The 24,419-nt window shown below is 37.7% G+C and overlaps 1 protein-coding gene and 1 long non-coding RNA gene across 2 annotated transcripts; one reads left to right on the forward strand and one right to left on the reverse strand.

Annotated features, from left to right (window-relative positions):
• Positions 1 to 539: 539 nt before the first annotated feature.
• Positions 540 to 20,745, forward strand: LOC130954101 (uncharacterized). The gene is made up of 3 exons (XR_009076180.1): positions 540 to 697; positions 778 to 837; positions 20,401 to 20,745. It is a non-coding gene; the product is annotated as an uncharacterized LOC130954101 (long non-coding RNA).
• Positions 3,810 to 8,473, reverse strand: LOC130954100 (uncharacterized). The gene is made up of 3 exons (XM_057880841.1): positions 8,054 to 8,473; positions 5,859 to 7,545; positions 3,810 to 5,566 (listed from the first exon to the last, which is right to left on the reverse strand). Exons 1-3 carry the CDS (start codon positions 8,418 to 8,420, stop codon positions 4,366 to 4,368), a joined length of 3,255 nt encoding a protein of 1,084 aa, XP_057736824.1. The 5' UTR covers positions 8,421 to 8,473; the 3' UTR covers positions 3,810 to 4,365.
• Positions 20,746 to 24,419: the final 3,674 nt, after the last annotated feature.

The following is a 24,419-nucleotide window of genomic DNA, read 5'->3' on the forward strand; positions in this document are numbered from 1 at the left end:
AACCTCCTCTGAGGCAATCTCGATAATGCAATCGCGAAGAACCTAGTTTTTGAACCGTATCGGTTGGCAGTTTTGATTCTGATTTTCGTAAATAGTCTCTGTTTGATGAACCGGACTCGATTCATGAGAGGAGAGAGATAATAGTATAATATTATCATTATATTAGTATTAGAAAATGCTTGAATGATATTATAAGGTTACCTGGTCTGTTTTAGTTAAAAATAGAAAATCAGTTTAACCGGGTTTACGGTTTACTGGTGCAGCTTAGCACCAGCACTCTCTGATGACTTTAACAATGCTAAGGCCTCATTATTCATGTTTTATTCTCATAATAAATATGTTACTAGTGTCATTTATGCTAGTAGCTCAGAAAATAATTTTTAGAGATGTTTTTGCAAGTGTTCCGATACACCTAGTTTTAGTAGTTATACACCTGAGATATTTTAATATTATTTTAATCCACCTCCAAGCCAACCAATCACAACTCACCCTACACCCCCAAAACCCCCAAGGCTGCCTCATTTGCTCATTGTGGCCAAAAATCACCAAGAGAAAAAGGAGAGAAAGTTCTTGGTTCATAAATCTTCAAAACTTGATTTCTTCTGAACTAAAACTCAAATCAAAACTCCGATTTCACCAAAATGATCCTCTCTTCTTCCTCTACAAAACCATGTGAATTATCAAGGCTGGAAATAAGGTGAGATGGCTGTCTCCCTCCCTCTTCAATTCGGTTTCAAGGAAACATGGGTAAATATGTGTTTTCTTGATGTGTTTTAGGAGGAAAAAGTGCTTAAGGACCACCTGAAAGTTTGATTGAATTAGGAGCAGCAAAACCAGGTAGGGTGTCACGAAATTAATCTTGATTATTTGTGTTTGAGATGTGTGAATGTTGTATTATTTGGCTGTGCTAAAAATTGGTTGCATATATGATTGATTCTTGGTGAAAATTTGGTGAAATTTTGATGAAATTTGATGAAATTCAAGCTTTATGTTCATGTTCTTGGAGCAGCTGGAAAAACGAAACCCTAGGCTTAAATTGAGGTTCAATTTGTGATGAAATCATGTAGAAAAGATGGGGTTTTAGTGGCTGATAATTTATTATGAATTTTGGTAAAAATCGGTTGCTGAAAAGATTGAAAAACGGGTAAAAACAGAGAAAGAATCTGAAGAATTTATGAAGAACACGAAGAACACTTTGAGTGTGATGAAGAACAATGAAGAACAGGCTTTAGATCTTAAAAAGGGCAAGGAAGTAAAATTTTTGGTGTTTTAGGGGTTGTTTGGTAATTTCTGAAAGTTAGGGTGGTAACAGTAGAAATATTAAAAGTTACGGGTGGTAAAAAAGTGAATTTTAAAGGTTAAAAGTAAAGGTAAGTTAATTTTCGAAAATTTAATAATAAAATAATAAATAATAATAAAATATTAAATAATAATATTTAATTAAAAATAATATTTTAATAAAAATAATAAATAATGCAGAAAAGGCAATTTTCTGTAAAAGCTTTAGAAAGACAACTTTAAGTGCAGAATCTCATAATTACCTTCATAAAACACTTAGGGAGTGGTAATAACATGTTAGTGAGGAAAAGATAAAGAAAAGATAAAACTTGAAGAAAAGATAAAAATCGAAGAAAAAGTCTGTAAAGTTTTAATAACAGAAGAACAGACAGAGACTAGCGAACGAACTAGGGCAAAATAGTTAGTTCTTGATTTGCGACTAGGGTTAGGTATTATATGAAAAGTTAAACTGTTTCAGTATAGACTTAATGAACCTATACTTGGGACAGGCGAACTATTCATACCGAGATTTACATAAGCTTTAAATACATACGTTAAGCAGAGAAAAGAGTAACTAGAGCAGAGTAAAGAGATACAGAGAACAGAGTAAAGAGATAATGAGAAAAGAGTAATATAACAAAAAGAATAGAGGGGAAGAGTATAAGAATAAAGAGTTAAACCTTGTGGCATGATGTTCTGTTGTATGTTCATCTGCTGCTTTTCCATTGGCCCTAGAGGTCCTGTAGGCCCAAGTTCACCTACAGTGAGTTGTTATTCCTGTAGGCCGAAGTTCACCTACAGTGAATATCAATTGTGCATCTCAGGGTGTTGCTCCTGTAGGTCGAAGTTCACCTACAGAGAGTTATGATACCTGTAAGCCGAAGTTCACTTACAGGGGCGCCTTTTCTGTAAGCCGAAGTTCACTAACAGAGGTGCCATTTCTATAGGCCGAAGTTCACCTATAGAAAGTTGTTGTGTTGTGATTGAACAGAGAAAGAAAGAGATATTGCATAAGAATGTGAAAGTGATGATGAATAATGAGAATGTTAATGAATGATGATAAAGAGAATGATTATGTAAGAATCTGCTGCAGAGAGGCAGTCAGATAGATGGTGGTACGACCACTGAGAACGCTTTCCTGGGATACCTTGCTATAATGCTTTGCTGTAAGACAGAGGTTGCTTACAGAGGTATCAAGATGAATGTGCTCCTGTAAGACAGAGGTTGCTTACAGTGAGTGTGTTGTTGCTCCTGTAAGACAGAGGTTGCTTACAGTGAGTGTGTTGTTGCTCCTGTAAGACAGAGGTTGCTTACAGTGAGTCTGTTGGGCGTATATCAGCTAATAAGTTTCGCCCTGCAAGACAAAGGTTGCTTGCAGTAGATACCCTGCAAGACAAAGGTTGCTTGCAGTGGATATTGCCAACAGGAAAGCCTTATCCAGACAGAGGTTGCTGGGTAACGTCGGGAGCGGGTATGTAACCGACAGATGAGCTCATTACCCGCGCTAGGACTAGACATGCATCATACTTGGTTGTGCATTTTCTCTATTATGATTGTTGCATGAATGTATGCTTTCTTTGTTTGTATTCTATTCTCCGTGTTTGTGTCTGTGTTTTACTTTCTTGTATTCTTCTGTTTGTGATCTTTTTCTGTTTTCTCTATTTTCTCTATTTATCTGTCTTCTGTTTACTACTTCTCTATATTCTGTTATTAGTCTGCTAAATAACACAAAATTAATGAACGTAACTAATAACCCCGGCCCTACTAAGAACTCCCCAGTTCTTACCCCTTCTCTCTCCCTTCCCCTTCAGATGGAAGTAAGATTACCTTACCGTAGTTCGTTGATGATGGTTCTGCGAAGAGGATCCTGCTCTAGATAGTCTTCTGAGTCTAGGGTGAATATCGTTCTCCAATTATACGTATATACCATGAGACCAGCCAACGTCTGCACCCCGTTCGTATGCGCACTTTAACCTAAATCCTGTGTACGAGACTCCCGTTGTGTGGCTACTTGATGAGGTACCAGAGGGACGTCCTATGGCAATGTCTGATCGTGCAGAGGAATAGCAGATGATGTCCTACTTTTGGTGACGTTCCACCTGACTGGAGTTTTGAAGACTTAGAACGTACTTTCCCTCGCTTTAGTAGTTTAGAGGGACTAGGCGAGTATAGAGTCTAAGCTAGCCTGGGTGCCAGCTTAGGGACTTCTTGAACAGGTCAGGACCTGGGATGTTGTATATATATATATATATATATATATATATATATATATATGTATATAGATATTATTTAACTATATCTAGGGGTGTTCTAACTAAAGGTCTATACTCTAACAAAGGCTGGATAAATGAATGTTGTCAACTACTTGTGATGTATTTTTGTATGGTTGTTTATAACTGTTTTATCTGTTATTACTTGTGAATTGATTATAAATGATTCTGTCTATTAACCCAAATGGTTTCAAAAAAAAATATATATATACCCCGCAAATTAACTACGTTTTTAACAACGAATCAGGCTCATATGATAAATAATAGATAATAATTAGGAAGACAAATTGGTAGCGCTCAGTTTCCGGTATGATCTAAACATATTGAAAATTGGGTCGTTACACAAGCCATCCTCAATTTCCAAATTAATGTAAACAGTTCTTGGGAACAAAAATGGGTTAACACTTAACATCGCATTGTACGGCTCATGCCCCTTCAAAAGTATGGGACATCACCATAATATGGTCACATGCCAACACAGCACGCAAGAAATCAAAACTCAGATATCTATTCCAACAGCAATAGCATACTGCATATAATGGACTCATCACTTTTTACCTATTTACTACATCCGGGTTAACTACGTGACTTATTGCTAAGCTCAAGAACTAATAGCATATATAATAATATAATTGTTCCGACCAAAAGAATTTTCCATAGCTGCACCATCAACTATTGCAATCACCAACTTCTTGAATCATCCTCAATTGAACTATTAGTACCATGGCCAGCTAAAACTACAATGTGTGCTAAAAGGAAAGTCTGGGACTGTAATCCTGAGTGATGAGAATCCGGTCTAGTTCACACCATTAACTCCTCAATTTTGCATCTTAGACTCATCTGTTTTCTTGAAGCCATCAAGCATCCCATCAATCAGTTTGTCCTTCGGGGATAAAAGTGGATCAGCTACAAATGAATAGCTCTTTCGAGAACTATGCTTCTCTTTATAGTTCCCTGAAGGAATTTTGGAAAGGGCACCCTGAGATGACTCGCCCGACGGATTCAAAATCCTTTTCAGAGAATCATTATTAAAGATGTCAACACCATCTGAATTCTTTGCACTATTCTCTCCTTCCTTTCTACAGTGCCAGAAATCCAAAACTTTGAGAAGAGAACTGTCTTGCTCATTACATCTTGGCTTTCCTTGCTCTTCTGGTTGAGTTAAACAGCTACTATCTTCTTCAGACTCAGAAGGATCATAATCTAAGCCAACAGGTTCATAATCAGGATACTTTGAGGTATCCAGTTCTTTGGCATTCCTACTTAATTCTGATTCCACATCACTCTGGTCAGAATTGTTGGCAGAAATAGGACCTAATTCTTCCCATGGAGAGTCCATGCTATCATCCTTTGGAGCTGAACCAGACAATTCACTATCTGAGTAGGCGACTGCATGACTAGCCCTGGTAACTTGAGTTTTGAGGATTGAAGTTTCCCGGTCAGAATAACAAACATCAGCAGGAACAGAAGGAAAAATATTAGTGGACTCTAATTTAGCTCCCTGCATTGTCTGCAATAAGGATGCCAAATTTTTATAACCGAGCTTCTGTAAATTAATATGATAGCCACACATCTCATAAAATAGTTTTCGGAAACAACCAATATTGTATCCCTCTGGGTGGATTCTCAATATTTCATCCACAACTTTTTGGCAGTCTACTAATATATCATTTCTAGACCTCTCAGCATATAGTTTTTCAGTGGCAAGTTTCAAAACACTAGTATGAGGAGTATTCTGATTGTGTTTCTCTGCATCATGTTCAAGTAATTTCTGCAGGTTGGACTGTGATGTTCTATTTAAAAAGAGAGATCGAAGGCCATTCGCACCATGAGAAAGGCCCATTGATGAGTTCTTCTGAACTGGTCGAGTCACCTTAAATGGATATTCTGTGGAGCTGCTTACTTCCAACCATTTCTTGTCTGCTATTAATAAATCAATCAGTTGAAGAATATCCTTTTCAGTGAGAGACTTGAGAACCGCAGGACCGCCCTTTTGTAATTTTTGTGCCAAATCCTCCCTGACAAACAAACATAGTAGCATTACAATTTACTCTTTCAACAAGTAGGATTAGCTATTACCTACATCATGATCATCGTTTTTGGGGGGGAGCAGGGGAGGGAGAAAAAATAAAGATGAAGAAGAAAGATCAAAGCATAACTTCCAACAGCAAAACATCATGATACAATCGATTTGTTACTTTCATTTTATACGAGGAACTAATTAAGATTTCGAGACAAAAACAAGATGTTATCCATAGCAAAAGGGGTAATTTTTCAAAATATTTGTATAAAACTACCATGCATAACAACCTGCTTGTTGACAGGGAGACGAGAACTGATCCTTGGGTGGTAAAAACAAAAGATTCCATGTAATTCCAAAAGGAATCTCTAAAAAATAACTTGGGCTTGTCAGAATGACCAACATTCTGGTTCACTTCTGATGTGTTGGCCTCTACAGACTGAGAAACAGTCTGGTCCCGATCACATAATTTGGTCTCTACAGAATGACTAACAATCTGGTTTGGCTCAGATAACATGGGCGCCTGATCTGATATTTTCGACTCTTCGGCATGAATAACACTCTGGTTCTGTTCGGATAGCTTGGACTCCTCAGAATGATTTATAGTCTCGTCTACTTGAGATAGCTTGGGCTCTTCCGAATGACTTATAGCCATGTCTGGTTGACATAGCTTGGGCTCCTCCGAATGACTTACATCCATCTCTGGTTGACATAGCTTGGGCTCCTCCGAATGACTTACTGCCATGTCCAGTTGAGATAACTTGGGCTCCTCAAACTCAGAGTGACTATCCATGCTGGTATTATTAGTGGTTAAATCATCAGATTTAGCATCTCTTTTCCAAAATGGAAACCAACTTCTAATCCAACCAAATATTGAACTTTTGCTATGAGTTTCAACACTCCCACCATGCCTCTTGTCAACCATGAAGTCATCAACTGGCAAAGAATAAGAGCTTTGACAAACCTCATCAGCATCCCCTCTAGTTGGCCCCTCATTTTTGTACTCAGCTATATATTTTCCAGATTCATCATCAACAAGATTGTTTTCTACCAATGTGTTCTGAGCAGAGTGGTCATCTGATGAAGTAGGTTTTCCAGATTTATTGAGACCTATCTCGTCAGGCGTTACAATCTCATTATCTGCCTTAAATTGTGAAACTTCCTTGTCTTTTTGTGGCAGTTGAACCTTAGACAATCGTGCATCAGTCATATTCCCAATCTTCTCACTACTCCTTTCATGCAATGAGGGCATTGAAGGCGTCCTATCTGCATCTCTAGGCATATTTTTACTCTCACCATTCAACTTTTGAGGTGTTTCATTCCCAACAGCAGGTGTTTTTGATGGCCCATCATTGCTTGCAAGGGGTTTGGGAAACTCTGAGGGAGCCAAACACACAAAATAAACACCTTCACAATGCTTGAGCTGTACGTGTGGTATTGATAGAAGAAAACGGGAAAACTTTTTCTGTCCATAGAATGATTTCTCCAATTGCACATTATTTTTAGCCAACTCCGCACGAAAATCTGTAATGGACATCCCTTTTGGATGCGAACTTAATATTTTCCTAACCTGCCTTGCAACTGACTTAGGAATTGGGGGAGATTCACAGCTTTCTGCTTTTTGATAAGATGCAGACTGCTCACTAGCTGAGAAGGGATTTTCAAGAGGCACCTTATAATTTCCATACCAAGAACCAACAGGGCCATCTGGAGGATGATTGAAATGCTTTCCAATAAGTTCTTCTCCCTTAAGCAAAGATGGCCAGTGCCACATTATAGTTGCTGCAGCGCATAGCACATCAGAAGCTGATCCTGGAGTTGCAAGCAGGATGTTGTAGTTATTCATTCTTAAGCGGTGCAATATGCCAGCAAAGTCTTTATCCCCAGAAATCAGAAAGAGATGCGCAGGTGGCGGGTTTTGAGAAACCCAACACATTAGATCAATAAGAAGAGATCTATCAGCACTATTCTTTCCACCTGCACAAAGTCATTGAAGAAATTATAATTTGGAAAACTTAAATTACTTATGAATCCCCTGATTAGTAAAACATTAAGATTTAATATTGTTCTGAATCTATATGGGGCCATAAATACTGATGCATGAGCTGCAAACCATAATATTCACTTATTAGTTGCACCTCCATGGCTTCATCTCAAATATGATGAGATCATGAGTTCTCACCTACGACGGACGCCGCATTCAACATCGCTATTAGTGACATTTATCTAACAAAGATGCAGAAGAGAATAGCTCCCATCTTATGATTCCTAACGTGTTTGAAACTGAAAACCGTTACAAACAGTTATCTACCAAAGACGCGTCTCCCTTTTTTACCAAACTATTTATATATTTTATTTTTAATTTTTAAACACATTTAGTCAGAACATATACTAATTAAGATAGATGAAGAAGTTATATATGATTATAAAATTGACATAAAGCAACGGAAGTAAAGACAAGACGAAGAGAGCACAAGAAGGTAACCATTGGGAACGTGGGCGAGATGAATGCCGGTGTAAGAAAGTGCCTCCTGGTTGGATCTAGAAAGCTGCAAGACATCGCCGAAGGCCGTTATATGGACGGGCCCCTTAATACCGTTGGCTCTAACGGCTTCCGTTATGACGGTGGCGATCTTGGAGACGTTGATGGTGTTCGGCACTTGGCAGTTCTCGAAATCCCACCACACCGACACCCTCACGTGGCGTGACTCCTCCTCTAACCGTCTCGGATGATACGAAGGCGAATGCGACGAAGACGAGAATTGGCTGAGTTGAAGTGGAAGAAGAAGAAGAGCACGAGCTGGCGAAGAGCTGAAGAAGAGGCATTTGGGGAGGAAGGGGCGCATGGACATGATGGAATTGGAAAGAGAAATAACAAGAAAGTTAGTTACAAGAGTTGGAGGAGGGTAACTGAATCTGTATCAGCATCAATGTTGCTGCGAGCTTTGGATTTTGCAATTGGAATTCAGAAATGGAAGGAAGCAGCGAGGGTTTACGAGTATCGACTATCAAGTGAGTAATAACTTGAGTATAGTAGACTAGTAGTACTAAAACCCTTGCAATCCCCCATTTCCAGTTCTGCAATTCCCCTATTTAGGAAATCGAACTCTTTTTTTTTTTTGGGCCAGATGGACAATCCCCAAGTATTGAATATCAACCCTTTAGTATTGTGTGTGGGTGTGGTGTGGGAAATCGAACTCTATCTCGCAATCTTGACATTGTTTGGGCTTATGGGTCCAAACTGAAAGGAGGGACTTTCTTTTAACCGTGACAAAACCTATTCAATGTATGGCCCAGGCTAAATCACTGTTTGTCAAATAAGCCCTTATCTACGTCCAAAACAAGCCCTTATCAAGCTTCTACTTGAAACTGTATATCCCTGTTCAGAAATATGTATATAAACAAACTTGACATACCGACCAAAAAAAAAAAAAAAAAAAAAAAACTTGACATGCCCCACCATCAGCTATGATTGTCGTCAGCTAGAACTGTCGAGGAATGACGGTCTCTTCGACAGTGTATGAACTAAAAAGTATATGTAAATCTTGCAGGTCGTTCCTTTTGTTCCTTATAGAAACCAAAGCTACTAAACTAAGTTGTGATAGAATTAGGAGAAAGTTAAGTTTTGATAACATATTTTGTGTAGAATTTCGGAGACTTTTCGGGGGATTTTGTATTTTTTAGAAAAGTAATGTAAATATTCATGTTTATGCTTGAGGTGATAATTTTATTAAAACTAAAGTTAGCAGTGGCAATGACAAGGATTGAGAGGCTATTTTCGTTTATGGTCATCCAAACTACAAGAAAAGGAAGAAATTATGGAAGGATTTAACTTTTGTAAATAATAGTCTGGCACAGCCAACAGTGTTGATCGGAGACTTTAACGATGTTATTTCTTAAGATGAGAAGGTAGGTTTACACCTTAAACCAAGTTGTCAGATAGAAGCTTTCAGAAATTTTGTACATGAGAATGCTCTCTTGGATATGGAACTTCAAGGGATGAAATACACCTGGTTTAGTAATCCAAGGAATGGTTGTGTTACTAAGGAAAAGCTTGGTAGGATTTTCGTCAATTGGGAATGGAGAAGAGCTTTCCAACATGCCACACTCTCAGCCTTACTGCCTATTAGCTCGGATCATGCTCCCCTAGTTCTCGATGTTAAACCTAGAGGTAGAAGGATTAACAATTTTAAGTTTGAGGCCATGCCGATTGTGACGCTGTTATAAGGAGAGGATGGAGCAGCTCTGGCTATACTGGTTCTGATCACTAGAAAAATCTGAATCGAAGGATACATAATTGCAAGAAGGAATTAACCAAATGGAGTAGAACTAGCTTTAAGAAGGCTGATGTGGAAATAGAAAATTTAAGGCTTCGCCTCAAACAACTGTAGGAAGCGGATTTTACAGAGACTCAGCAACAGGAGCTCTATAGGCTTAAATTGGAGATCACCAGATTATGGAGATAAGAGGAGAAATATTGGGGTCAGAGGTCGAGGGTGAAATGGCTGAATTTTGGGGACAAGAATACTTTCTTCTTCCATAATGCTACCATTCAAAGAAGAGATAGAAATATGATAGAGAGACTAAAGAATTCTACAGGAAATTGGGTGTGTGGGGAAAGGGAGATTCTCAAGCTAGCAGCGGCTCACTTTCAGAATCTTTTTATGGCTACAGAGAATCTAAATATGACTGCTTGCATAAGCCATGTTTCTGTCAGAATGACTGAGGATATGAATGGGGAGCTCATGGAGGAGGTTACTGATCAGGAAATTAAAGAGGCTACTTTCAGTCTGGGAAGTCTTAAAGCGCCAGGACCATATGGTTTAAATGGTCTCTTCTTTCAAAAATACTGGTCAGTTGTCGGTAAAGAGGTTTGTGATGTTGTTAAGAGTTTTTTTTGTGATGGAAATATACTGAGCAGCTTTGGGAAAACTTTTATAGTTTTGGTCTCTAAGACTAACCACCCCGAAACTCTAAATCAACTTAGGCCAATTAGTTGCTGTAACTTTGTTTATAAGGTTATCTCCAGGGTGTTGGTTGGTAGGCTTAGGAGAATAATAGATAAAATCAATTCACCCATTCAGAGGGCTTTTGTGGGAGGCCGCCTAATTCAAGATAACTTGGTAATAGTGCAGAAAATGTTCCATGATTTGAATAGGAAAGGGGCGAATACTTCCAAGAACTTAGCCATTAAGATTGATATGAATAAAGCTTATGATAGGATGGAATGGTCATTTCTAGAAGCTACTCTAAGCATTATTGGGTTTAACTCGCATTAGATAAAGATGTTGATGAACTGTGTTAGCCAAGTTAGTTATAAGATTAAGATAAATGGATTTCTATCAACGACCATTGAGCTGCAGAGGGGACTTCGGTAGGGAGATCCTTTATCGTCGTACTTGTTTATCATAGCGGTTGAGGTTTTTACCATCCTGATGGATAAGGCTAGAGAAGAAGGCAGAATTTTGGGAGTTAAAATCGCCCCTACTGCACCGGCTATTTCACACCTCCTTTTTGCGGATGATTGTATATTCTCAAAAGATAGTGAGGAGAAAATTTACCAGCTTGTTAATATTTTGAACATTTATACTGAAGCCTCAGGACAGAGAATCAATTTGGACAAGTCGAGGATCACGTTTGGGAGCCTGATTCCTATTAGGAATAGATTTGAAATAGAAGAGATATTGGGTTTGTCAGCTTGGGATAAACCGGGTAAGTATCTTGGGCTTCCGGCTCACTAGGGAAAATCAAAGAATAAAGCTCTAAGTTGGATTGAGGATAGAGTGGTGGATAAGTTAGGAGGTTGGAAACAAAAACTCCTTAATCAAGCTGGGAAAGGAGGTCCTCATTAAATCAATTGTTCAAGCGATACCTGCCTATACTATGAATGTGATTCTTTTTTCTAAAGGGTTTTGTGATAGGCTTAGTAAGAGAATAGCCAAATTTTGGTAGGCGTCTTCAGGTAAGGAAAGAGGTGTCCGTTGGAGGAGTTGGGATAATTTTTGTGTTAGTAAAAAGGATGGAGGTATTGGGTTTAAGGATTTATATAGTCAGAATATAACAAATTTGGCAAAACAAGCGTGGAGAATTTTGGAAAATCCTAAAGCAATTTAGTTTCAGGTACTAAAAGCTATTTACTTTCCAAATGAGGATTTTAAGGATGCTACAGTAGGAAGGGCCGCATCATGGATGTGGAAAATTATACATGGTAGGGATTTTCTTTTGAGAAATGAAAGATGGTTAATAGGGAATGGTGAGAGAGTGAGAATCTTGGAAGATAAGTGGATAATGAATATGGATAATAATCCTGTGAGTAGAAATCTTGATATTAGGTTTGTCAAGGATCTGATTTTTGAGGGAGAGGGGTGGAATTTGAATAAATTAAAGAAATATTTCGATGGAGCTTCGGTCGAAAAAATCATTAGAACCCCAGTAGGTCTTTTTGGAAGGGAGGATAGGTTCAGCTGGCCTTTCAGAATAGATAGCAATTACACTATCAAGACGAGATATTATGCTGCTAGGAACGAAAAGAGCTTCGGTAATACTAATAACCCATCTTCCAGTGAAGATTTAAAGTTTTTTGTGGCAACAGATTTGGAAATTAAGAGTTCCTTAGAATATCAAAACCTTTCTATGGCGAGCTTCGCATAACATTTTACCTGTTTTTGGAAATCTTTTTAATAAAAGAATAACTAACACCCATATACGTCCTATTTGTTTGCAGAAACCGGAGACCACTGAGCATGCTCTGCTGCTATGCCCTTGGACAAGGGCAGCTTGGTTTGGGGCCCAAATTCAATGCTGCCCTACGGCCCTAACAGTTTCTTCTTTTGGGAAGTGGATGGTGGATATTCTAGAAAAAATGAAACTGAACACAGGGAATGATTACGATCATTGTAGTAGTAAGGTTGGTTTTCTAGTTTAGGACGTGTGGAAAGCGAGAAACCAAGTGATATATCAGAAGTCTACTCCTAATCCTATCATGGTGATTCGTAAAGCTAAATTAATGGAGCTAGAATTTGCAGAAATGGCAGAAGAACCAGTAAAGAGTTCAATTAATGCTACAATAACAGGCAGCAGAGTTACCTGGAGACTGCCACTGGTGGGAGGGATCAAATGCAATGTGGATGCAGTGTTCGATAAAGCACATTCTGCGGGAGCAACTGCAGCGGTATTCAGAGACCATAATGGGACCCTTTTCTCAGGAATTAACTCCACAATAGTTGCCACTTTGCCATTAGCCGTGGAGGCATTATCGGTTAGGACAGCCTTAATTATGTCATGAATTTTTCAAATGCAGAAGGTTATCATAGAATCAGACAATCAGATGCTTATTCAGGCACTAAAATTACATGCATCAATTGCAGAAATTCAAGTTATTCTACAGAACATATTACATTTATTAAGAGGCATTCCAAACTGTGGCTTTACCTAGGTGCCTAGAGAAGCAAACTCATTAGCGCATGAAGTGGCAAAGCTCACAAGTCACGGTAGTCTCCGCCAGAATTGGATCATGTATAGGCCATTGTCCATCAGGAACATTCTCGGAGGGGATCAGCTTGCCGTCTCCAGATTGATAAACAGTTCTTGACTGCTGTCAGAAGCTATTTGGGAGGTGAAGAATTCTAATTAGGTTACTGTGGAGGACAACTTGACGTTCCATGATACTGTGTGGATACCAGAAGTAGAGCTTCGAATAAGGCAGAGGGGGTCAGGTGGGTTGCTGTATTGATGGAGGAGTCTGCATATGTGGCCCATTGACCTTGATCTAGGGTTTTCTATCTATGATATTGGTAGATTGGGGAGGTTGTCTCTGATTCATGTGAGGTTAGCTACATTGATTGGAATGAGCACAACTGGAAGGATGTGATGAGGCATTGTAGACAAAGTGCCAATGCGATTATAGAGATGCTCAGTCAATAGGTTGAGGACTACTGTTGCTGGAAGGTGGGGGGATGTCGGCAGCGCGCTCTGGCTCATGCTAAGAGGACGCGATGGCTGAGGGGCTGCACCAGAGTTGAATGGCCTTCAATGGTGTGCTTTAAGTTCCGCTTATTGCACTTTGTTGCAGCAACGACCATCATTTCCCTATTGCGTAAGGGGGTGGGGAGTCTGGTGGGTTGAGGAGAATCGGTGGGTTCGGGTCTTGACAATTCACCTCCTTCTTCTCCTCCAGTTTTGTCGCTCTGCGAATAGGTCGGCCTCACATTTTCCTCTTGTTCTTCTAACATTTCAGCACAGCAATTTTCTACCTCTTTTACAAGAGCCACGTGATGAATATAAATCTCTTTTGCACATGTATAAGGATGAAAAGACGTCTTAGGTCTAGATTTTGTTGATATACGTTTACATTTTGGTATTATGTAATGATCCTTTATGTTGGGGGTTGAAAAATCAAATGTGATAGGTGAAGGTCTTGAGGAAACAAAAGGAAGAGGACCGGGTTGGGATATGGGATTGTTGTTTGGGCTTGGTTCTAGTTTGGGTTGTCCTATTTTGGATCCGGGCTAGATTACTGGCCCGGATCCTTGTCCAAAAAAAAAAAACAAACTTATACTCCAAGACGAAAAACATAAAACTCATTCTTGGTTTTCAAAATTTAGTCCGTGGATAAAAGATTTTAGGTTTAAATTATTCTAAAAATCTTTATAATTTTATTAAATTTATAAATATATCTTGATAATTTAAAATTTTTTAATTAAGTCTCTATAATGATTTAGATTTCGTACTTAGATTTTTATTAATAATAAAAGTCGAAAAGTTTAACAAGTGTGAATTTCGTATTTACTACCCATACTCACAGTACTCTCTCTCTCTCTCTCTCTCTCTCTCTCTCTCTCTCTCTCATCTTTTCTTTTGCTCTCCCCAACTTGCCCTTCTTTTTTCTTTTGGATAGCATACCATTGGACTGGAGTGAGGTTCAACGCATCCAATCATGGGCACGGATTCTATGTGCCGTGTGTGTTTGGCTTACCAATGTGCATAACATTTAATTTTGGCTGACCGGTGCGCCTGTTAATGAGGAGTCATTGGATTATATATGTTTTTTAATCTAACAGTAGAAATTTGTTTGAATCTACTTTTATATGATTGGCTAGTTAATACTTTATTCTGCTTTTGTGTCAGTGTATAACTTTATAAATATTAGTTTTATGATGGTTATTATTGTTAAATGTAAAATATTTTGTGGTATTATATCAAAACATTTAAAAATCAGATATTTAAATTAATTCAGATCTGATAAAATTTTGTTGGGTAAGATATTTTTTGTTGTATTTTTTTGCATAAACAACAGAGATATGGGAAGAGAATCGTTGAACGTCGGAGTCGGGGCATCAAGCGAGAGTGGGAGAGGATGGTACTTCATCGGCCTAGTATGTGGGCAGGCTTCCTGGCTAATATCCTCTCTGCCAACGCGCACGACCCCTCCTCATCAGCACGATCCTTTATCTCCGATGACGGCATCCCCAACCCGCAACCGGTGTTGGCAGACGACAATACTTCAGGTGTGCAGCAACGCTTCGACAGCAACCATGGAGCTGATGCCCCTACGAGGAGGATTAAGTGTGGTAGGGATGAGATTAAGAGGAAGATGTTGTCTCGTGTATGATAGAGCAGATGCCTTCCTCCTCTTTGTCGTTCTCTTAGCTTCCTCCTCTTCCTCCGCCGTTGCAAGTGCACTGCGCCTTCTACTATCTCCATCACCGGTGAGGACTCCAAACTTTCCCACTGCCTCTGTCTCTCTATCACTGGAGAAGACAGTGCCAAAGTTGCCATGACCGAGTGGAGAGGAGAAAGAGTTGGTGGCGCGACGAAAGAGTGAGTAGGAGAGGCGGTGGAGAGGTTTATTGTCGTCACCGGCAGTGGAGATAATGGAAGAGGTGGTGTGCTTGCGACGACGGAGGAAAAGAACGAGGAAGAAGAGAGAACTGGCGGTGACAGTAATAAGAGGGAGAAGGATACTGTGGTAGTGGTGGTGGTGAGAGAGATTCAGTAATAGTTTTTGGAAGTTCAACATGAAAAGCGAGGGTGGGAGGAGTAGGAAGACATGGAGATCATGAAGGTTCTGAGTTAGTGATAGAATTGGAGACCGTGATTAAAGTGAGTAAAACAAAAAAAAGATAAAAAAATTATGAAAATATCCCTCTCTTAAAAAAATTATAATAAAAAAGACCCATTAAAATAAAATATTTTATTTTGACCAATTTGACTTATCAGTCTGCCAAATTACTTTTTGGCGTTTCGGTGCACAAATGTGTCCCGTGTACCAAATCCGTACATATAACAGCAAACATGGAAGCTAACTCAAAAATAAATACATAAAGGTACATAAAAATACTCCTACGCTTATCTCTTCAAACAGGTCCAGGTATTTTCCTGTGGCTGTCACTCATCTTTCCTTGTAATGCATGACCGAGCAGCGTAGTTCAGCCAACTCGACTTCATTGTAGTGGCAACAACGAAGATGCAAAACGAAGGCACCGGTGAAGACGATGCATAATAGACAGTGGTGTTATGAGGGAGTGTGAAAGATAGAATTGAAGGGAGAGGAACCGAGGCATGGAGAAAGAGGTGCTATGGAAGATGGAGATGTGTATTGTGAAATGTGAAGGGAAGAGACAATGAATCACTGAAATGTGAACCGTAAAATTGTAAAAGGATAGAGATAATAGCATTAATTAAATAAATATTTTTTAAAAATTAATTTCAATTAGAATAAATTTTAGCATCTTCTGTTGAATTAAATATTCTTTAAGTTGAACATTCAGGTGCAATTGACTTCATGTGAAGTTGATAGCTGAGAGCCGTTAGATGAAAATTTAGTCAAATCAGTCAAATCATCTAATGGCTCTCAGTTATCAACTTCACATGAAGTCGCACTTGAGTTTCTACCATTTTTAAATAGTAAATATGTGATTATAAATTTAATGAAATTATAAAAATAATAAAATAATTAAATCAAAATTTTAATATTGATTTAAAGTTAGTGTTTTTTTTATTAAAATGGATCAACTAAATAAAATATCTGTACCTGAGCCTATTCTTTTTTTTATAACTTACGAAAACATACACACATCTGCTCACATCAAATGTAAATTTATAAGTTGTAAAAATTAATCATGGACCTAAAAAGTTTTTCACAAAAAAAAAATTCTTATAACTCATTTCGAAAGTTGCAAAAATTTTCTCAATGGTCATTCATGCTTTTACCGTGCGAAAAAGTGCTGCAACCACAGGCATATAAATCACATACTAATGATAAATATTAGTGCATTACACTAATTTTCTTTTCATATAGAAATTGATTTTCAGTCAGTATGTTTCATCTAAAATTTATATAATTTTACTAGTAAATACACCCATGCGATGCACAGAACAGAAATAATTCAAAGATTATAAAATTATAACATGAGATGAAAAACTATATATTTATAAGACGGGAGTATAATCAAAATGATTGATATTGTAACATCACTTTTATGTTTAATAATTTTTTTGAAAAAATTTCACAATATACAATATTTATGGTAGTTTTTTCAATCACCCCCATGGTATTTTGGATTACAATTCTAATCCCATCCTTTGATTTAACTCGAAAAAGTGCAACGTAAAATTGACCATGTGTAAATACAAGTTTCAGTAAAAATAGTCAAACCTTATTACGAGTTTGTCCTTGAGACTTATTTATTATCATTGCAAATGAAAGCATAATAAGAAATTGGCTTCTTTAAAATTCAAATGAAAGTATCTTGTTATTCGGAACCATGTTCATCCTAGGTATTAAAACAACTTGCCCAGCACTCGATGACATGGTTGCTTGGCTTTCTCACCTGTAGCTTGGTACCACTACAAAACCCATTGGATTGATCAATGTCCCTTAACAACATGACAGGTACACCAACTTTTAATTTCAGCATGTGTGGCAGAACTCCAGCACTGTTTATTGCATTCAGCATGTCAGTTGTAAATGTATCGAAATATGACCCATATTACCCTCCTCAATACACAATAAATCATAGCTCATGTAGACCCTTTCAACACCATGAAAATCCTCCATCATGCTGTTGTTAACTTCATTTACAATTTTAAGTGTCGGTGCAAGGATAGTTCATTCTTTGAAATAGTCTTGTTTGTTGTATTCCAACAATAAGTCTGGATATACAAACTCCACCAGTTTATCAAATGCATTGTACCGGTCATGTATGATTAAATCATCTGGCATAATAACCTCAGATTCACCATCAGTTGAATAACTAGCTAATCCATTTTCAATATGAAGAAGCCACTGTGCAAAATTAGTTACTTTTGATCAGTCATCTTCATTAGCACCATAATTAAGCTGCATGTTCCTGGTTAGCTCGAGAACCTTACAAGACTTCTACAAATATGAACAATTTATAGATGTTTGTACAATGTCTTGTCATGAACCCATCAGAATAATAAGAATAATTTGTCTAAAATCCCCCCTCAGAATGATAACCTTTCCACCGAATGGTAAATCAGGTTGGTAGTTACTCTCAAATCTCAAAATATCCTTCACTCACTTGTCGAGTGCTTCATAGCAGTATCTGTTAAGCATTGGAGCCTCATCCCAAATGATCAACTTCACTTTGCTAACTAATCGTGCCAACGAATAACCTTGTTTAATATTACACACGGAATCCTCAGTAATATTCAGTGGTATTTTGAATCTTGAATGAACAGTACATCCGTTTGGAAGTAATAATGCGGCAATGCTACTTGTAGCAACATTTAATACAATGTGACCATTGCTTCTAATTGCATCAGAAAGGGCTTTCCACACAAATATTTTTCCAATACCACCGTATCCATAAAGAAAGAAGAAACCATTATTCTGTTGTTCAACTGCATGTATAATCTCAAAGAATGCTTCTTGTTGTTCCTTATTCATTTTATCTAACGATGCAGTGTATTGAGAGCATAAAAGCTCATGGTCAAAATTTAATTCATCAATCAACAAACGATTTTCTAATCTATTAATGTTTTCTACAACTGGATAAAGCATTTTGTCAAACACTCTAAGTGATCTTCTGTTTGCTTGCATCTTCTCCTCAATCTTAATTAGAGTTAAATTCACTATCTGTTCCTCACGTAGATTGATGTCTACATTTAATTAGAATATTTAATAAATATTAATTATATATATAACTTTAGTTAAAAGAGAATATTGGAAAATATTAATTGATCATTAATATATAAATAATTACCTTGTGAATGCTGCATCCTTCTAATGTCATACAAAATGTCCTCTACAAAGTGATGGTAGCATGTTTTCCACATGTGTTCGGGGGGTAGTAAAAATATTTGAATTTTGAAATCAACAAAATAACAAAAAGTTCATGGATGTATTTAGTAGAGGCCCATGTACTTACTTCCTTAATTACATCAATGAATTCTCTATTGTCTTGTAGCAGACCAAGTGCATAACATGTATCTTTGATAATCCATAAGTGACACCTTCAATAGTGCGAATGTTGTGAAAACTTGTACAACCACTTTGGATATTGGGTCGAGCAAGCTCTCTGTTCTCTCTGTGTACCTTATCATCAGTGGCACCATGGAGAGATGAATATTCTTCATGGAGGAGCACAGCCTGAGGAATGAGATGGTCACCAACATAATTGAGGTGGCCACCAACATAATTGAGGTGGTTGAATTCCTTTCATTCTATTTTTCCTTTCGTTCTTATTTTGTTCTCCTGTTTTCTGTTGCTTTGATTATCTACATGATCTTTTAGTACTTTCAGTTCTTAGATTTAGTTTCATTCCATTATTTACTTTTAGTAAAAAAAAAAGTTGTCTCATGTATCACTCACTGAGCTTGAATCTAAAAAGAAAAGAAAAGAAGTGAAGTATTGCATGAGAATTGAGTTTATATTTAAGAGTAGTCTTATTTACTTAATTGTGGTGGTATTATTTGTGATTTTGAATACTAGATATGAACAGTGCATAGTTGAATTTGAATCAAAGGATGTTGGTGCATGAGGAATAGGAATTTAGAGAACTACTATGAATTCTCTAGATTAAACAAGAAATTAATCCTTGAAGTAAAAGAAACAGCAAAAAGAAATTAAAGAAAAGCAATGTCCAAGGCTCTGAGTATCAATGGATAAGAAGGTCAAATATGATTTAAATCTCAAAGAGTTATTTTCCTAGCCATATTCTTGTGGTGTGAATGTGTCAAGTGACCCTTAAGACAGAGCACTAAGAGTCGAGATCAAGTGTAATTAACAGAGTGTGCCAAAGGCTTTGAGCACCACTATCTGGGGATAATTAAAAGAAAAATCAGAACTCAAAGAGAGTTCCCCGGTTAAGTGCTTGTGGTGTTTTTGTGTCAAGTAAAGCTTGAGATAAAGCATTTTAAGTCACAGCTAGGCTCAAAGTGCAAAGCACCAAAGAAAAGAGAATGAAAGAAAATTTGTTGTGTTCAAGGATTAATCCGAAGTAAAAAGGCCAGAGAATTCATAATATTATCTGGATTCTAATTCCGAATGATAGTGACAATCCTCAGATTCAAGGATAGTGGGATGCCAAAACTATTTGGAGTTTCAGTGCTATAAACCCCACTTTGAGACAGATAGGAGTTTAATTGAGTACTCACTTCTCATGTAAATTCACATCCTAAGTATATATTAGTTTCAGAGTGCTTGAGGACAAGCAACAATTCAAGTTTGGTGTTGTGATGCGTGAGCATCTTTGCTATCTTTTCTTAGTGAATTTGCATTTGAATTGTTAAGTTTAATCAAGATTTAAATACTTTTTAGCCGCTATGAATGCTACTTTAATTTGTGTACAATTCTGTTTATTTCAGGTAGCATTCGGATGGATTTGATGGAGTTTTATAGAAGCAGAGGAAGAAAGTGGATGATGTTGTCAACTCTGACCTCCTTGCACTCTAATAGACATAACTTGAGCTACAGAGGTCTAATTGATGCGGTTTTAGCAGCATTGAAAAGCTAACTTTTATATCTTTCCAACAATATATAATAATATACACTTCTTTTTCAATTTGTACGGCCATGTTGGCACCTAACTTGGAATTTCCCAAGTTAAGCGCCGGAGGAAGACAAGCACGCATAATCCATTCGGCCATATTGGCGCCTAACTTGGCTTTTCCCAAGTTAGGCGCCAGAAGAAGGGCTTGTGCTTAAAAATCATGCTACCAAGGCCAAGTCTAACTTCACATTTGTGAAGTTCGGCGCCAATCCAAGGATAAGTCGTGGTCCCCACGTGTCTTGAAGCTAAGCAACGAAGATTCTATGTAATTTTTTTATTAAAACCTTTATTTTATTTAGAAATAAGAAAATATATTATTTAATTTTAGAAAATATATTTTACATTAATTAGGATTAGATATAAAAGGGAAAAGATTTAGCCCTTCGGGCTCCTCTCTTCTCTCTTACCTCATTCGGCACTTTACAATTTTTGAGAATCCTTGTTTTTCTCTTTGAGTCATGAGCAACTAAACCTCCACTGTTAAGGTTAGGAGCTCTGTTTATTGTATGGATTGATACTATTATTCTTCTATTTTAATTACTATTTTGATTTCAATTTCAAGAATTTATTTTCGTTCTTTATCTTATGAATCTGGGTGGAACGGAAGTATGACCCTTATTCTATTTGAGTTCTTGTAAACCTTGGAAAAGCAATTTACTTGAACAATAGTTTGAAAATTATTTCTCCTAAATTTCTAACTATCTGTACTTAACGGGATACATGACATATAATCCTCTTATATTTGGGTAATCAGGGTTTATGTGGCATATAAACTTGAATTGAACTTAACCCTCTAATCGGAATCAAGTGACCAAGGAATTGGCGGTTGATGAAGGTTAGAGAAGACTAAAAAGGTCTAAGAAATTAGAGTTTAGTCACATATAGTTTGCCATGAATTGAATCTTGCATGATTAAAATAGTTGGTAAGAAATAGAAATCCAGAAGATAAACAACTCCAAAACCTTAACTGTTTTCTCATATATATTTCCAACCCATTTACCGCTTGCTTTCTAATTCTCTGAATTTACTGTTTAATGTTATTGAACTCTCAAACACCATTTTTTGTTTGTCTGACTAAGTAAATCACTCAACCATTGTTGCTTAATCCATTAATCCTCGTGGGATCGACCCTCACTCACCTGAGGTATTACTTGGTACGACCTGGTGCACTTGCTAGTTAGTTTGTGAGTTGAAAAGTTCTGGAAGTCATCTTTCCAATGCCACTAGAACTGCATCAATTAGATCTTCATAGCTCAAGTTATGTCTGTTAGAGTGCAAGGAGGTCAGAGTTGACAGCATCATCCACTTTCTTCCGCTACTTTTATAAAACTCTGCCAAATCCATCCGAATGCTACCTAAAATAAACAGAATCGTATATAACTCAAAGTAGCATTCATAGTGACTAAAAAGTATTTAAATTTTGATTAAACTTAACAATTCAAATGAAAATTAACTAGAAAAAGATAGCAAAGATACTCACGCATCAGACATTAAGCAAGAGTCTAAGGTAGTAATCCTCCCCATCACCTCTTGGTACATGGATCAACCTACCAATAGAGAAACCCAACTTCCTTGGATCCCAAGTGCACATGTCATCTTTCCATACAAATTTGTTTGGACACTCATTGTAAGTAAGTGACCTGGAAAATAAATATGACTTATTAGGACCCATCTATACTACCAATTTTGTTAACTTGCTATCAGATCACTTAATAACATCTTCAATACTTTCTTCATCTCTGAAAATAATCGGATGTTCATCTGGTAGATGAAAAGGTAATCTAATTACAGTAGGTTCTTTGATTTGTATATCGTAACCAAAAGTTCTCCAAGCTTCTTCACTGGCAAATATGTATCTACAATCATAGTAGTTACATATTGATGCGTGAGCATCTTGTCTATCTTTTCCTAGTGAATTTACACTTAAATTGTTGAGTTTAACTAAGAATTAATTATATTTTAGCCACTATGGATGCTATTTTGAGTTTGGGCAATTTTATTTATTTCAGGTAGCATTCGGCGGAATTTGACGGAGTCTCTACAACACAAGAATAAAAGGAAGTGGCTACGAGGAGCGACGCGCACGCGTGATGAGCGGATAATTTATACGCTTTTTGGCACTGTTTTTAGTATGTTTTTAGTACATTTTAGTTAGTTTTTATTATATTTTTATTAGTTTTTATTTAAAATTTACTTTTCTGGACTTTACTATGAGTTTGTGTGTTTTTCTGTGATTTCAGGTATTTTCTGGCTAAAATTGAGGGACCTGAGCAAAAATCTGATTCAGAGGCTGAAAAGGGCTGCAGTTGCTGTTGGATTCTGACCTCCCTGCACTCGAAGTGGATTTTTTGGAGTTATAGAAGCCCAATTAGCGCGCTCTTAATTGCGTTGGAAAGTAGACATCCAGGGCTTTCTAGAAATATATAATCGTCCATACTTTGCCCAATAATTGATGGCCCAAACCGGCGTTTTAAATCAGCTTCAGAATTCCCGGTGTTTAATGCCGGAACTGGCACAAAAGTTGGAGTTAAACGCCCAAACTAGCACAAAAGCCGGCGTTTAACTCCAGGAAAAGTCTCTACACATGAAAGCTTCAATGCTCAGCCCAAGCACACACCAAGTGGACCCCGAAAGTGGATTTTTACGTCATTTACTCATTCGTGTAAACCCTAGGTCACTAGTTCACTATAAATAGGACTTTTTGCTATTGTATCTGGACCGGATGACAGAATACACGTTTCATACTGTATCTTCTATGGCATGAGTCTCTAAACCCCATGGTTGGTGGTGAGGAGCTCTGCTGTGTCTTGATGAATTAATGCAATTACTACTGTTTTTCATTCAATCACGCTTGCTTCTATTCTAAGATACCACTTGTTCTTCAACCTGATAAATGTGATGAGCCGTGACATTCATTATCATTCTCACCTATGAACGTGTGCCTGACAACCACCTCCGTTCTACCTTAGATTGAGTGGATATCTCTTGAATTCCTTAATCAGAATCTTCGTGGTATAAGCTAGAATCCATTGGCGGCCATTCTTGAGAATCCGGAAGGTCTAAACCTTGTCTGTAGTATTCTGAGTAGGATTCAGGGATTGAATGACTGTGACAAGCTTCAAACTCGCGATTGTGGGGCGTTAGTGACAGATGGTGTGCGAAATTGTGATCACTACTTTTCACAACTCAAATAATCCCTAGTAATGGCCCCAAGAACTTGGTGCTCAATTGCCATGGCATAAACACAACTTTGCACAACTAACCAGCAAGTGCACTGGGTCGTCCAAGTAATAAACCTTACGCGAGTAAGGGTCGATCCCACGGAGATTGTTGGTATGAAGCAAGCTATGGTCACCTTGTAAATCTTAGTCAGGCAGACTCAAATGGGTATAGTGATATACGAATAAAGCATAAAGATAAAGATAGAGGTACTTATGTAATTCATTGGTAGGAACTTCAGATAAGCGTATGAAGATGCCTTCCCTTCCGTCTCTCTGCTTTCCTACTGTCTTCATCCAATCCTTCTTACTCCTTTCCATGGCAAGCTTATGTAGGGTTTCACCGTTGTCAGTGGCTACCTCCCATCCTCTCAGTGAAAATGTTCCTATGCTCTGTCACAGCATATGGCTAATCAGCTGTCGGTTCTCGGTCAGGCCGGAATAGAATCCAGTGATTCTTTTGCGTCTGTCACTAACGCCCCGCCTGCTAGGAGTTTGAAGCACGTCACAGTCATTCAATCATTGAATCCTACTCAGAATACCACAGACAAGGTTTAGACCTTCCGGATTCTCTTGAATGCCGCCATCAGTTCTTGCCTATACCACGAAGATTCCG

The sequence above is a fragment of the Arachis stenosperma genome, chromosome 10, assembly GCF_014773155.1.
Source record: "Arachis stenosperma cultivar V10309 chromosome 10, arast.V10309.gnm1.PFL2, whole genome shotgun sequence".
Classification (NCBI taxonomy): domain Eukaryota; kingdom Viridiplantae; phylum Streptophyta; class Magnoliopsida; order Fabales; family Fabaceae; genus Arachis; species Arachis stenosperma.

What these genes read in the sequence shown, in the direction of transcription:
- LOC130954100 (XM_057880841.1), bottom strand. Translation starts at nt 8,420, where the DNA reads ATGTCCATGCGCCCCTTCCTCCCCAAATGCCTCTTCTTCAGCTCTTCG. An exon ending in TCTCGCCCACGTTCCCAATG is followed by an intron (nt 7,546 to 8,053) that starts GTTACCTTCTTG and finishes GACTTTGTGCAG; the next exon opens with GTGGAAAGAATAGTGCTGAT. An exon ending in GTCTCCCTGTCAACAAGCAG is followed by an intron (nt 5,567 to 5,858) that starts GTTGTTATGCAT and finishes TTTGTTTGTCAG; the next exon opens with GGAGGATTTGGCACAAAAAT.